This window comes from Acinonyx jubatus, chromosome A2 (genome assembly GCF_027475565.1).
Source record: "Acinonyx jubatus isolate Ajub_Pintada_27869175 chromosome A2, VMU_Ajub_asm_v1.0, whole genome shotgun sequence".
Lineage (NCBI taxonomy): Eukaryota > Metazoa > Chordata > Mammalia > Carnivora > Felidae > Acinonyx > Acinonyx jubatus.
The window spans coordinates 2,567,013-2,582,579 of record NC_069383.1 but is presented as its reverse complement, the minus strand read 5'-3'; the positions used below and the strand labels follow the sequence as shown (position 1 = coordinate 2,582,579).

General features: G+C 53.8%; 1 protein-coding gene across 4 annotated transcripts in view; it reads left to right on the top strand.

Annotated features, from left to right (window-relative positions):
* Positions 1 to 14,759, top strand: part of RBM33 (RNA binding motif protein 33) — a 139,537-nt gene extending 124,778 nt beyond the window's left edge. For all 4 annotated transcript variants that reach the window (XM_027051177.2, XM_053217824.1, XM_053217825.1 and 1 more), the window contains 3 exons: positions 19 to 207; positions 7,853 to 7,941; positions 8,282 to 14,759. In XM_027051177.2, the coding sequence (XP_026906978.1) occupies positions 19 to 207; positions 7,853 to 7,941; positions 8,282 to 8,330 (327 nt within the window). In that variant the 3' untranslated portion in view covers positions 8,331 to 14,759. The remainder of the gene's footprint in view (positions 1 to 18; positions 208 to 7,852; positions 7,942 to 8,281) is intronic.
* Positions 14,760 to 15,567: the final 808 nt, after the last annotated feature.

The following is a 15,567-nucleotide window of genomic DNA, read 5'->3' as shown; positions in this document are numbered from 1 at the left end:
AACTCTTGTCGTTGGCAGGTTGTCATGCATGGGAGAGGCCGAGGAGTGGCGGGGGCTGTGGGCCGGGGCCGCCTGATGCCAAACAAGCAGAACCTCCGGGTGGTGGAGTGTAAGCCGCAGCCCTGCGTCGTGTCTGTTGAAGGGCTCTCTTCGTCCACCACTGACGCCCAGCTGAAGAACCTACTGATGTCAGTCGGACCCATCCAGGTGGGTGTCCTGGGGCCTCTCCCAGGACTCCGATTCCCTTTGTGTTGGTTACTTCGTGTTAAAATAATACGTTTGAAAAGACATACACCTGTTTTATCCATTTTGCATACTTGAGATCGGAACTTTTGCCGTAGATTATTTGGCAATTTTCAGGTGCTCCGTCATGGAATTTAGGAAATAATTTTGCCAGCTGAACAAATTATCTTCTGGAATTCTTCTACTATCCTCACATTCACGTATGCTCCTGAACATATATACTTTTTGTTCTGTCACACACTTGTGTTTATGATATTTAGAAATTTTTAAAGCATTTAACCTTCCTGACCTTGATTTCCAGAAATAGCGCATGTGTTAACAGCTGTGAAACTTGTTTTAGATTTTATGAACATGAAATAATGTAGACTATATTTTGATCTCGTTATTTTATATTTTTTTAATCGTTTGTTTATTTAGAAAGATTGGGGGTGGGGGGACAGAGAGAGAGGGCGAGAGAGGATCCCAAGCAGGCTCCACCCTGTCAGCACAGAGCCCTGATGCGGGGCTTGACCTCACAAACCATGAGATCGTGACCTGAGCTGAGATCAAGAGTCGGATGCTCAACAGACTGAGTCACCCGGGTGCCCCAGTCTCTTTAAAGTAAGTCGGTTCTAAATGCTTTAAAGTTCCTGCTGAGCCGGTTGCACATAGGTCTCCAGTTGTGCTGTAAACCGAATTCTCCATTCAGATCCCTGATCTCTGCTGCTTCTACTCGAGGCCTGCAGGTAAACCAGCAGAGAAGTGGGTTGACCTGGTTTTCCTTCGGCCGAGGGTTTCCAGAGCCCTGTATCGGACCTTTCCCACCAGCGCCTCCCCTCCCCCCAACAGGCGCCATTGGCACCACGTCAGACCCCGAGCAGGCAGGATGTAGGGCGTGAATGTCGGGTTTCTGCGTACTTGTTTTCAGGCTATGTTCCAGTCTCTTGCTGCGTGAGCGAGCAGGGGGACATTTTCAGACTAGAGGTGACACAAATAATTTTCAACAGGTCTTAAGTGTCTGATGTTGAGAATTATTAAATGTGAGGAGTAGGTGAAAGCCCTTCCGGAAAGCACCCTGTTCTCGAGGTATCATGACTTCCACCGTCAGTTTGGGATTTCTAGTGTTTATTTGTGTGTCGTAGTGGAATGTGAGCCAGAAACTCGGGCTTCTGTTTTCAGTGCCGTCCTTACTCCGCAGTGTGGCCAGAGACCCTTGTCACTTACTGGAGGCGTCAGCACTGCGCTCATGGATGGTCCTTCCAGACCGTTAATGACTAATTTGCAGGAACAGACTGACCGGAGAGTTCAGATGCATGAAAATGTGCTTAAGCTGGTGTGAGGCTCTCCCACCAATGGTGGTTGAGAATTTGGGGTCCAGGTGCAGGGTCAGGCAGGGCGTCCAGATGTAACAGAGCAGAGCCTAACCTGTGGGATCTGAGGGCCGGCGTTGTCCGGGAGGCTCGAGCTGTGGTCTCACTGCCCCGGTCTCCGCATGGGCCGGGAGTGATGGCACTGTGCTCTCCACGTGTGCCCGTCAGCATTTGTGGCTTTGCTTCCTCACACGGAGTCTCGATCGTTCTCTGGAGTGTCCTTGACTAGGATGTGGTTTTCAGGACCCATGTCTGAGCAGTGGTGCTCTTTGCCTCTCCTCATGCTGGGGGGCGGGGGGGGGGGGGTGGCGGGCGGTGGCTGCACCACAAAAATCAGCTTGGAGCTGATCTGCATTTGGGGCTTATAGTCTCTCGAATGGATTTTTTTTCTGTTCTGAAAAGGATTCGAGATGATTATGTTACGAAGTTTGATTGTGGGAAGTAAAGCCAGACCAAAACGGCGTTGGATTATTTGATGCCTTGTTTTAATTCGAAAGTTAGAGAAGTAGGAAGATGAGAGTGAACTTTCTAGGTTACGTCAGTCACTCTTACAGTGGGGTCTCCAGAAGGTGAAGCCCCCGGTGCCCCTGGGAACTGGCTGTGGCAGGCTGGGCTTCACACCCGCATGTGGCCCATCCCTTCCCCTGGGGACCAAAGCCGGGTGCCCTCCTCTTGCTCGTCTCTATCCCAGAGGATGCTTTTGAGTGGGCCTGTACGATGTTTAGATACCACGTTCACAGAATGCCAAGTTTCTTACTGAAAAACTAGTATAACAAGCATCTGCCGGTGTTTGGTAGCTAAAGAACGATACTGATAAGTATACATTTTAAGAAGATGTTTGTGACGAGAACTGGTTATGGTTTAAACTTGGGTGGGATGGTGCCAGGTAGCCCCGGCCTCCTGTGGTCCTGACGGGAGAAGCTTCTGTGTGCGGTGGACTGTGGCTCCACCTCGCGTCCACTCGGTGTAATAGCAGGTGGTGCTGTCTAGAGTAGGAAGGTCCCCTGTTTCTCTGGGCTTTTAAATTAGACTCCTAACCGCATGTGACCTCTGCTCCTTAAGCTGTGGAATCCGAGAGGCTTTCTCAGTGTGGCTCTCGGATTAGCATGTTATTCCCTTCAATGGTACTCACAAGGCTCTCTAGAAAGTCCGTTTTAAAGACCTTAATCAACTCGCTATTTCCAGAATGAGGAACAACGTGCAGATCTTGTAGAAGCGTGACAACCGGAAGGCAGCAGTGGCGTGGGAAGTGCGGTAGCGGGTCCCAGAATCTTGGGGGAGGTGGCGCGTGGCAGCCACAGCCGCAGCATTCCACTCGTGAGCGGGTCCGAGAGACGCGTCTGCCTGGACCCCAGCCCCCGCGAGAAGGGAGCCCGGTCACTGCCAGGCACGCGTGCCCTGTGGGCTGGCGGACACACATTCCTGCAGCAGTGACCCTGACCTCCCACTCTGTCCTGAGAAACGGAAGCCAAGGTAGCTCTTAGATCAGGAAGTAAGGTAGTTAGGACCTCCGTGGCTTTTTTGTGTAATTGCTTTTAGTTCCCCGTTTGCTAGATTGTGCCTCAAATTGTGCTGAGAAGAAAGATTCATTACCCCGTAAATAAACGTCATGGTGTAAAAACACAAAAGCAGTTTCCTCACAAAGGCACGAGGTTTGAGATCGCTCAGTGAGAGTATGACTGTCCCCTGTCGTGACCCTCCCTGAGGATGAGGCTGGCCAGCGCTGGCTCGTGCCCACACGTACCCGGCACCGCGCTGTCTCCACCGCCTCCGTCACTCCCGTGTCCTGGCGGTGCCCCGGCTGGGGCCAGAGGGGGAGCGCAAGCCCTGGGTGTCCTTTGCGGCACAGCCGGGCTGTTAGCGGAGCTCTCTTCTTCGTCTCGAGGCTAGGCCTTTCTGTCGGGCTCTCCCCACCCGCCGCCTTGTAACTCTCCCGGTGCCCGGCCTGAGCAGGCTGGAGGAGACGCGTGGCCTCCTCGTCCCCCACAGGGTGGCAGGTGCAAGGGGTGTCTGCCTGCCCCCAGACGCTGCACTTCGGGGCGGCGGGTGTCGCAGGCTGGCGTGGTTGAGCCCCCGTGGGCGGTCGTGCGAGAGCGTGAGCCGCTGTGAAGGAGCGTCCTGTTCCGACCCGGCCGCAAGGCCCGGCTGGTGTGGCCAACAGAGTTGGAATCTCAGGTCGGTGGTTCTGAAGTTCAGGACATCGGGGGAGAAGACACGGGTGTGACCACGTGATCTGAAGCCACGATGGAAAGACTGCTTACTAGGGGCCCTCGTCAAGGTCCAGAGAACGCAGCCAGCAGTAACGCCCACGGAAAGAGGACTTCGGGATGGCAGTGTGACGGCACTGGGGCTCCCCGGGGGGGCCAGCGGGAGGGAAGCCGGCCAGTGCGGGGAGCGGCGGGGGTCTCAGCACGGAGAGTGGGCACGCGGGGCCCTGGGGAAAAGCGCGGCGCGGGCACTGGACCGAACCCGTGGCGGCAGGTGCAGCTGTGAGAGGGTCCTGCGAGGAGCTGGGTGTCGGGCCTGCCGTGTGGCGCACGCTTCCATCGTTGCTGCCGTTTGCCTCGTGGGGCCCCTGTGCCTTGTGGGGACACCGGTCTGCCGCCGACCGGGGGGCTCTGGGACCTGCCTCAGTGGGGCCACCCCGGCCGTGTGAGTCACGGCTGTGGTGGGGCCTGTGGGGACGCGCTCCTCGTGACCTGTCGGTGGGGCTGCTGTCAGATAGCACCACTGTGTCTAAAATTGACCGTCCTGTTCTTGGCAGAAGGCACTTCCCGCGGGTGTTAGGAGCGACCGGCCGGCGGGGCGGGACGCCGACACAGATCTTCGGGGCTGCGCAACCCTGTTGGCGTCCCCGTGACATCTTGGTTGATCTGAGTTGGCGTCCCCGCGACGTGGTAGTTGATCTGAGCCTGTGGGAGAAGAGGCAGGGTGCCGTGCACACGGACATCCTCCCGGGATGAGACCGCAGGCTGTCGGAGGCCGGGCCGGAGGGGGCTGCAGGGCGTCCGAGCAGGCGGCTCGCAGCCGAGGGTTTCGTCTTGCGTTTTGCTACGTGGAGGAGCGCGGTCACTCACCGTCAGGACGTGCGGGTGTCTCCCCTCTGAAAACGGAAGCGCGTCAGGCCGGAAGTTGGTGCCTTGGCCTTGCCCCCTGCGTGCCGGGAGGGGCAGCCGCGGCAGCAGAGCGAGCGTGGACCCGGAGACGCGGTGCAGCTTCCGGTTTGCTCTGGCCCAGCCGGTGTCTGTGCGGGGCTGTGCCGCTAGCTCGTGTGAGTGCGGCTCTGCACCGTGGAAGCCGGGGAGCACGAGGCTTCCGGCTTCCGGCTTCCGGCGCACAGTGCCCACCCCTCTGCTCCCAGTAACGAAATCCTGGAGCTCTCGTTTTCGTAGGTCAGAAATGGCAGGGTAGGGACAGTTTCTGCAATTCAGTCTTCTGCCTAGAAGACATCGTTTGGTTTTTGGAAGAAGGTACGAAAATGTAAATGAAGGACATAACCAGGAAGATTTTAGGAGCGTGTTCTCATCGCTGGTGTTGACTGCTTGAGCTCCAGGCCTTTCCCCGTGAGGAATTGGCACGGGGAAGTTTCCCCGTGAGGAGTTGCCGTCTCGTCCGGCACCTCCTCAGACCGAGGTCTAAACTGCTTAGGTCCCAGTAAGTTCTGTTGCATCAGGCGTTTTACCGTTTTATGTGGTAAGTGGTAAAAATGAAGCTTCGTGCCTTCATTTCACATTGCGAAGTCACCCAGAGGAAATCGCCCTAGATACCTGGAAACCTGTTTTTCTGAAAACAAACAAACAAAACCGTGGTATTTTCAGAAACCCAGATTCCATCTGTGAATTGTACGGTGTGAATAATTATCTGCAGTAGCATCAGCAATTAGTTTTTTCCTGTCTGTTCCTAAAAAAACACGTCGTATTTTTAGACAAGGTAGATTTGGGGAAGTTGTCGGGATTCTTGCCTGAGGGCCGCCGCGGTGCCGGCAGCAGCCACCAGGGGGCGCGCACCAGTGAGCGGCGTGGCTGCGGGGCTGCAGCGGGGGTGGGGGCGCAGACAGGACCAGAGAGCGGGGCCTGGCAGCGGGCCCCCTGCAGGTGCCCAGGGCTGCCTGTGCTCTGAGCCGATGCTTTGGAGCCCATTGCAGGGTGCGGCACAGAACAGGCACGAGCGGGTGGAGGAGGCTGGCAGCTCGGGAGAGAAAGTGGGTCTCTGTGCAGGACTTGTAGGGAGTCCCCCGGGCCAGAGGGGCCACAGTGCCGAGCGCGTCTCCAGGGAAGAGAAGTCACCTGCATTCATTCCGGACCAACTACGGCGTTTTGCCAGTGCTCTTAACCCTAGGTGGAACCCTCTAGCAAACCCTGCTTCTGCTTTTATACCCCAGATGAGAGCAGTCTCGTGTTGTCCCGAGCTTGCCGCCTGTGCTCCTGCTGGGTTGGGGGTCCCCACCACCCGCTTGCTGCTCCTCGGCCGAGTGGTCCGCGTGCGCACCTTCCCACCATGTCATTTGGAGACTTGAGACCGTTCATTTCTTTGTAAACACTGAAAGGTGACTTTTGGGAAAGTGGGTGTTCCATAGAGCTCTCCTAGTTGTGTTGACTGATAGATGTCGTGTGGGTATTAAAACGGAGACTTCTCACTTCGCGTACGGTATACCTTTTTGAGTATTTTTGTGTTCCCACCGTAGATCTTTGATAAATGCTTTACAATTAAACAGCCACATATGCCGCCACTTTTCAGGGTCCCGTGCCTCCATCAGCTGTGTTTTCCGGCTGTCCTACTTCGCTAGACAGCATCTAGACACGGTGGGTGGCGGCCCCCGCGTCGTGTCCTGCTGTGAGCGGGGTCCCGCCTTGGCCGCTACGCGCCTCGCTCTCGGCAGAGGCTGCCGCCTGCACGGCGCCCGGACAGTGCACAGGACTGCGTGCGGCCCCGCAGGCTTGAGAACGATCGGGCCCTTGAGAGTGGGACCGGCTGAGAGACCACACAGGTCTGCTCCTCTGACCTGGGCCTCCCGGATCCTCAGATCCTAAACCCCAAGGCCTCAGGGCAAGCTGGGGGACCACGTGTGAGTCCCCTCTGTCCAGCACCTTCCTTTCAGACGTGTAAGATTCTCTCTTCACTCGATGGATCCTTTCTGTCTGTCTTCACGAAAGGGTGTGGTTTTCAGCGCAAAGAGTAGTGGCCTCTGGAATGGTTGCCTTGGCTCCAAAGGTTTCATTTAAGATGTCACTTAGTAGTCGAGTGTCTAAGTACAAAATGTGATCAGACTGTGCTGACAGCCGCCACTGGCGAAGCTGTCCCTTGGTGTGGGTAGCTGGAGGTGTGAAAGCCTCCTTGGTTTACCCCAGTGGTAATTGTGGGGTCCCCCTGCAAAACGGCAGTTTCCTCCTGTGTGATGTAATGCTGCTTTTTTAAAAAAAAAAATCAGTGAGGGTCCCATAGAAAATTGTGTGGCAGGAAGGTGTGCAAACGGGGGGTGACTCTCCAGAAGTGTGTGTCATTGGGCCTCACAGGGAGGGTTGAGGGAGGAGATTGAGTGACTCATGTGGCCAGATGATGCCAGATCCTGACACCAGGCTGGGAGGTGGCGGGGGGGGGGGGGGGGTACACTCATGGGAATGGCTTTTGGGGACAGATGCTCTGGATCAGGGAGGAAAAATTGCTGGGGAGATAGCTTCCTTTAGTGATCCAAGTGTCAGCCTGGACTCGTATTTTGTATTCAAGCTGATGTATAAATATGCTGGGTTTTGTCTTAAGCGTATACAACATGATATTGAAGTGTTTCTCAGGGCGCCTGGGTGGCTCAGCGGGTTGAGTATCTATCTTGATTTGGGTTCAGTTCATGATCTCAGGGCTGTGGGATCAGGTCCCGCCTCTGGCTTTGTGCCGAGCGTGGAGTCTGCTCAAGATTCTTTCTCCCTCTGCCCCTCTCCCCCCTCTCACTCTCTAAAATTTAAAAAAAAAAAAAAAAAAAAAAAAAAATTTTTTTTTAAAATATTTCTCTGTTGGGGCGCCTGGGTGGCGCAGTCGGTTAAGCGTCCGACTTCAGCCAGGCCACGATCTCGCGGTCCGTGAGTTCGAGCCCCGCATCGGGCTCTGGGCTGACGGCTCAGAGCCTGGAGCCTGTTTCCGATTCTGTGTCTCCCTCTCTCTCTGCCCCTCCCCCGTTCATGCTCTGTCTCTCTCTGTCCCAAAAAAAATAAATAAAAAACGTTGGGAAAAAAAAAAATTTAAATATTTCTCTGTTTTCTTCCCTCTAGAGTTTACAGATGCTTCCCCAGCAACGGAAAGCCATAGCTAAGTTCAAGGAACCGGCTCATGCGTTAGCATTTCAGCAGAAATTCCACAGGTAGCCTGTATATTCTGTGGTTGGGGTGACGGTGGGAGCGGGCGGGAGAGCCTCCCCGCTGTGGTTTGCTCTCCAGCAAAGCAGCCGTGGTTTCACACGTGTGCGCGCCCACCTGCCGTGGTAGAAACGCGCCAGTAATGCGTGCCGAGCGCAGACAGCGTGCCCTTCCCCTCGTGCAGTGTGGGGCATTGGCTCCCGGGTTTTGCGTTGATCTCTGTCTGCATTTTTATGGAGTTGTCATCCGTCGGGACCTACCATCGTAGTTTTCCCATACCTTGGTGACCTGACCGCTCATCTGTGGAGTTCGGTCGGCGTTGACTATTTCTTTCCCTCTCCGCAGGCACATGATAGATTTGTCCCACATAAACGTGGCCCTGATTGTTGAGTGATCTCTAGCAGGAGACGCTGACCGACACGGAACACTCGCTGTGGGATTTCTTCAGGGAAGCCGCGGCGCACACCCCCACGAGCACGGCCTCTCCGCGCACAGTCTTGCGTAACTGTTGTCCGGAGAGCGGCCGGCCCGGCGTGGACTCCAGCAGAGCCGGACTTGGGGACGTGGCGGCCTGGGCTCCGGTGTTACACGCTCCCCGTTCTGTTGTCACCACAGAGAACTACACTTTCCGGTTTCTTTTGTTTTCAAAGTGCTTACGATGCATGTAGCCCTTGTTCTTCGTGATCGTGCTGTGTGACCGATCACAGTGACTTAGGTTCAGGAAGGGACGTTAGCGCCACAAATTCTGAGTAGTTTCCACAGCAAAGAACACTTGATAATGGTTGCACCCATCTTCAGTGCAGGCTAGACAAGGGTCTTCCCAGCCGAGCGGAACCGCGCTGTCCTCTCAGAAAGCCCTCACGAGGCTCTTGGAAGCACGTAGATTAAAATTTGGGTGATGGTGACGGGCAGCCGCGTGTCCTGGCAAGCAGGACGTGAGGGCGGTTGGGAGCGATGCCCATTGTGTGGCGGATTCTGCTTCTTGTAAATACTCCAGAAGCACCAGCTGCGTGTTCCTAGTTGCGGAGGGGACTCCCCACCCCTCTGTCCACTCTTCCCCAGTAAGGCAGCATAGGCCCTGCCGTGTCTCCCTGGGCCTAGAGAGGGCGCCTGTGGCGCCGTCACCCTGCAGCCCTTCCGGAGCCCTGCCAGGTGGGTCGTGTTGCACATCTACCCCGCGAGGCAGAGGCAGGGGGACTCGGCCCGGCCCCGTGTGGTTTGTTCCTCTTTGTAAATGTGGCCCGAAGCAGCATATTCGTGTCCCTGGCTCTGTGACATACATACAACATTCTTTGGGAACTTGGTTATCATTGCTCTGATTAACTTTTTTTTTTTTTTTTTTTTTTTTTTGAAGGCCTTTTGAGTAGGGCTGTGCTGCCCTTGAGCAGAGCCAGGAGCAAGGTGGCCTATGTGCTGGCGAGTTGCCCCTCGTGGGGTGTGGTGTGAGGGATGGCTCTCCTCCCCAGACCGTGCAGCCCAAAGTGAAATTGAAATGTGTTCATGTGGCCCCGAACCTGCTTGAGGAGTTCTGGGTAGGCTCGTTTAGGTGAGACTTTTCCTTCCCGTAAAAGCAACGTTTAGTACAGTTCATTCTGGTCAAGTCTTTAAAAAAGTGCCTTATTGTATTTCTGCTCAAGAACGAGTTTCACCGTTTGGGGTTTATACTAACGTGGACCTGAACTGTTTGAGCAAGTAACAGATACTAAGGCATACTCAGACTTTTTAGCTGTGTTTTATACCTAAGATTTCACGGCAGGTTTACTAGTAGAATTAGAGGAAATAGGAGCCTGCCGCCTCCAGATGCCACCGGTCAGCCCTGCGGGGACCAGCTCGAAGCCCCGGAGCCCCTGCCGCCAGGCACCCTCCCTCCTCTGAGCCTTCGTGCGGGGGCTGGGACCCAGGCCGCGTGAGCCTGTGTCGTGTTTGCACAGGTGAAATTTTATATTTTTGCAACTTCAGTTGCCCGAACTGGAGGGGAGCGTTCAGACCCCGTGAGGCTTTCTGTGGCGAGGGTTCTAAGTGGCATCCCGCGGTAGGAGGAGGCCTGGAGGATGAAGGTGGGTGTTGGCGGCTGCTTTTCAGAAGGTGTAGGTGCCAGGAAGCGAACGGGCACTCCCAGGGTGCACCCCCTAGCTGAGGCGCCTGGCCGCCTTGTTCCAGAAAGCCCCTGACTCAGCTGCGCCAGGCCTGCCGTGGTGCTCCAGGGGAGGGTCCGCACAGTCCGTGCCCTGTCCCTACCCTCGGTCGACACGCACGTCCTGTCTGCTGTTGTCACAGGGAGAGACGGATGTGTTCGTGTGTTTAAAAGCGTAGTTTATTTGGCTGAGTCCACAGAGAGCTGCGTTGAAGCAACGAGCTTGACAACCTGCTAGTTACGACACATCCAGACCCCTTGCCAGTGCCGGGCAGTGGGAAGGCTTTCAGTTGACGGACTTGCTTTTTATCACCAAGAACCAACTGATGCAATAAAATGAGCTTAAAAATTTTTTACCATTTTCTGAAATAGTCTGAGTGTGCCGTATTGTCTCTGGAAAGTAGGCACATAAGAAAGAGCTTTTTCCCTAGTTAGTGATGAGAAGTCATCAGTCCTGCGTGGGCACCGCTGTTCAAGACCTGGTGGTGACATTAAGGTCTGCTTTCGACCTTGTCCGAGGACGATACGGGCGCCATGGGACATGTGTGTCTGTTAACTGTCTGCACACGTGAGCCTTCTCTTGATGTGGTGTTCTTGAAAGCCTTTGGCCACGGGGAGCTGGGCCTTCGTAAAGCCCTGGTTAGAATGGCCCCGTGTGCCCGGCCGTTGGCAGTGGCCGCAGTTAGTGCCGGCCGTCCCGGAGCAGAGGCTTGGTTTCCTTAAAGGGAGCTGCGGAAGGGAAAGAAGCAGAATTAGAAAGTAACGTTATTTCCATTCTCGGTGCGCTTTTCGCGGTGAAATCAGACCACCGTAAGCCGAACCCTTTTGGAAGATCTGTTGCAACCATTATCTTTGTTCTTTATTTATCATGCATTTAAAATGACATGCAGAAGCATTTAACATACTATGTAAATATGGACCTTTTAAAATTAAAATGTTAATTGGAAACGCTTTCAATTCAGCAACAATCTTAGCTATTTGTTAGTTCTTTTGTGTTGTCTTATCGAAGTTAAATGGATTCCGTTCCATAATTGTTGATGTGTCTGTGTGTAAATCCGATTTTTATAAAGATGGTAGTTAAGTCAATACATGTATCCTGACCTGTGTATTATTTGTTTCCAAATTCAGGAAGCTTAAAGTCAGTAAATACCGATATATCGCGTGAGGTAAATATAACAGGTGATTGTGTGGAGCCAAGGTACCTTTTCTTTTTACATTGTCTTGTTTTGATTTTGTGCTGTAATATAAGATCACTTAGCCGCTTATCTGAGCATAACCTTGCATTACCGTTGGTCTGCCCACTTTTGTTAAGTCCTTATACTGATAATTCTAAGGGAGAAACCCTGTCTCTTTTTACCAGAACAAATGTTGAGGGTCCCCCCTCTTTCTGGACAGGCAGCGTCCTATGTAGGTGTCTGTGCCCTTCCCAGTGGGGAGCGGGCAGGGTGGCGGGGGGGAGGGGCTTCATCGTAACTACTTTTTATTTGAGTCGTTCTTCTCTTGATTTGTAACAGCCCTGGAGAAACCATTGTTTACGCCTGGTTCTGTAGCGTTGCTAAGTTGTGACAGAGCTTGGATCCTGCGCCCAGGGGGCTTTTTTTCAAAGAGCGTTTTGCTTAATTTGTAAATGGAAGACTGTTGCTGGAGGAGATTGGGAGAGGTGTCTCGGGTGGAGGGGAGAGGGGAGCAGGGGGGCCTGGGACGGGGGGAGAGGAGAATTTTGCAGAATGAAGGAGTTGTACTAAGTATAATGAACTTCTCACACACTGACTCTTTTCAGAGGAGTCAGCTGGTCGAGCCGAGAAGCATGCGGGAGGGTGGGCTCGTGGACGGCTCTCGCCGGGGGACAGGAGGGCACCCGCCCCACAGGGAGGTCACCTTTCCGCGGGAGGGCCTTGAGCCCTTCCTCAGGAGGGGCCCCGCGGAGGTACAGAGATGCCCCGAGGCAGGGCCTGGCTCAGAGGGGCTGTTTGCAGAACCTGTCACTTCCGTTCTTGTTTTCTTAAATTTTCTTTCGGCTTGTTGTGGTTTTTTTGTTTTGTTATTTTCTTTTTTTTCTTTTTTTCTTTTTTTGCTGTCGTTTTTAATTTCTTTGTTATTTAATTGAAGGTAAGCTCCACGCGCTTCTAGACCACTGGACTGACAGGGACCCTGTCGCGGGCGGTTGGGTTCTGGTGGAGGTCTGGTGCCGAATGCCCGGCGCGCTCCCCGCTCGGTTCCCTAGAGAGCCCGCGTGTCCGGCTGTCAAGAAATGCATCCCCAGTCGGCCGGTGCTGCCCTCAGCAGATGGCTCTGGGCTCCTTTGCTGTCATACTGGCCTGCTCAGAGTCATTTTTAATCTCCCCTCCCTCCCTGCTTGTAGGATTGTTCTGGCTTCACACATTCACTGTTAGACCTGATTTTATTTCCCTGTAGTCAGGTGGAGTGCCCCCCCCCTTGTCTGTTTATTTGGTGTTGGGGGTGGGGGGCTTGTGAAAGGTCGCCTTGGTTCTTTACCAATTTTTAAGAGACCTTATTCTAAAAGGGAATCCCTGACGGGTGGGGCGGATGATCGCTGCGGGGTGGGGAGACAGCCCTGTCCCCCCCCGTGAAGGAAGCCACAGGAGCTGAGATCGCTTAGGGGAAAGTGTAGGTATTTTACTGTATTTAATGAGCATTTCAATTAACCTTTTCACCTATTTTTAAAACTTGTGAATGGAGTGTTATTTTGGACATTGGTAAATATGAACTCTCCAAAGGCGGTTAGCCTTGATTTACTGCTAAATCCTAAGGATTATTGTGTAAGGTTTTTTTGCAACCTATTTAATCTTCATCATTTAAAGCGCCCGTGGTTTTGTGTCCTAGAACCAAAGCAGAACTCGCTGATTCATATTGGATCCCAGGTATACCTTCTTCTGGTAGCGTATGGTTGGGAAGGATCATTGGTTTTACACGCTGTAACCTGCCTTTTCTAGAGAATGTTTTTAAAACTCTTAACTCTCTCTCCCCTGTGCCGGGTTTTGGTAGGAAGGCTTCTCGTCAGGACAGGCAGGTAGAGCAGGCGTCTTCAGTGAGGACTTTTTTCCCTTTTATTTCTGACCAACTAAAATGTAAAAAGACCGTGTTGGTGTTTTGCTGTGTTTTATTTTACTAATTTTAAAACGTACCTAGAAAAATACAGGCCCTTTAAAAAGAAACAACGTAGCCTTTGAATTCTGAGTACGTTGCACAGACTGGACAGGTACGCTATTTTTTTAATATATTCTGTATTTAGTAGTTTTATATACTCTAGAGAGTAGACCTTGACGTTCTTGTAGCATGGTTTCGTCTCAACTACTTTTTATCTTAAGGGCACACGTAGTGGAAGCTGATTTTTAAAGGTCTGTTTACATTTTATACACTCTGCAGCGTTGTCTTAGACCCTACGATTTAGGGGTTTCTAACAACACACAGCGCACTCACACCCTCAGCCGAACAGCTAGGATCGTTTGGTTTTTTTGTAATTCGTCTTTGCTTTTCGCAGGCATGGGGGCCAGGAGTGCTTTTCCTCTGTGAGGATTCTAACTCTCCGTCTTCGCCTTTAATCCCACCGTTTAATTTTCAGGTTCGACAGCAGCCCAGCCCGCAGCCTTTGCATTCCGAGCGAGCGGGTTTCCTGTGTGGGGCGTCTCCGTCCTTTTGTGGCGTTGCCGCCCCCCACCCCCTCCCCGGGGCTCCGGAGCAGCGGCCTCCTGCCTGACCCCCCCCCCCCGCCCCCCCTTTCCTGTTCTCTTGCACCTTCCTCGCCCAAACCCATCTAGCAGCCACCACAGGGAGCTTCTTCCCCATTCTGGAAAATCACTTTCTCCGCCTTCCTCCTCTCTGGATGTCTTCACCCTCCTCCTACCCACCTGCCTTTGGCCACAGACCTGTCCTTTGCTGACGGTGCTCTATTCTTACTCCTCTGTCTGCTCTTAACATTTAGAATTCCTCCTTGGGGGTGGGGGTGCGAGGCGGCCGTGAACATTTTTGCACGGCGTTTGCATTCGACTGCGTCACCCCCTTTGCTTTGACAGGTTTTCACTCCCGCTTTGTTCCTGCAGGTCTCTGCTGGAGAGAATAACGTCCGGATTCTGTTACTTTGCAGTGTGACCTCGCGGGAGCGTGTGGCGCCCCGCGATGCCGGCCGGTGTCCTGCCGCCCGCGGGGAGCGTGCGATTAACCACCCCTTTGTTTTCACCCCTGCTTTTACAGGACCTCTTGTGCATGAGTCAGTGTTAGTTGTAGCGCGCCCATTTTTCCACTGGAAGCGGCGGCCCGTTTGACCCCGTGTCACTGCTCCCGCTGTGATCCTTCCTAACCGTAATGCGCACGCGCTGCCGAGCTGGCCCGCGCCAGCTCCCGGGTGGAGCCTGACGCTGTGTCTGTTGGGAGTGCGTTGGGAGTTCAGAGACCGGCACGCGACCGAGTTGCTTCCCTGTGGGTTGGCCTGCCTCACGTGTTCTGCCCAACACTGCACTTGCCCTTGTGGGGAAGGACGTCGCCTCGCTTTGCCCCGTCTCGCTGTGCGCTGATCACTGTGACGCTTTATCAGGAATCTGTGTGAGGAACACTGGTGACATGGTTGGAAAAATGTATTGTGTGTATCATTTGTGTGACTCCGTACGGAGGCGTGTCTCGAACTGTGTTGTAATTTGAAAGATGTGTTAATAAACTGCCTTGCGGCCTCTGCTTTGGTGCTCCTGTGTCTCCTTTGCCTCGCCGCCCGCGCCTGGTCCGTGCCGCATCCCAGCCGTGCGGACAGCCAGCCTGCGGCCCTCCCGCGGGAGACCGGGCTGGTGTTTCCCCCGAGGACTGGGGGTGTCTCCAGTCCCCCCGCCACGCGCGCCCCCTCTGCTGCAGGCATCAGCTGGGAAACAGGATCTTGCCAGCGGACCCACAGGAGGGTCCGAGGGTCCGGCTTGTCCTCACCCACACTCTGTGGTCCGCAGGAGTTGGAACAGGCTCGACAAAAACAAACAGCTTGTTTGGCTCTATTGGAAGTTTGGAAGGGGGGGTATTTTCTTTTTACGTTTTTCAAAAAAATTTTTAACGTTTATTTATTTTTGAGAGACCGAGATAGAGCACAAACAGGGGAGGGGCAGAGACACACACACACACACACACACACACACACACACACGAATCCGAAGCGGGCTCCAGGCTCCGAGCTGTCAGCACGGAGCCCGACCGACGCGGGGCTCAAACCCACAAACCGTGAGGTCATGACCTGAGCCAGAGTTGGATGCCCAACCAACTGAGCCACCCCCCCCTCTTCTTTTTACATTTTTTAAACCATTATGAATGATTTTTACATCTCTTCAACATTGGTGCTCTGATGCTAATCATTAACACCCAGGGTGGAGGTTACCGGTCACCCCCAGGATGATGCCTATGACACCCTGTGGTACAGGCACGGGTCTGGTTTGGGGTCCCCCAGTGCACATTGTTGGACATCCATTTTCCATCGAATGCATCATCCGAGTTTTCCACGTTGCTG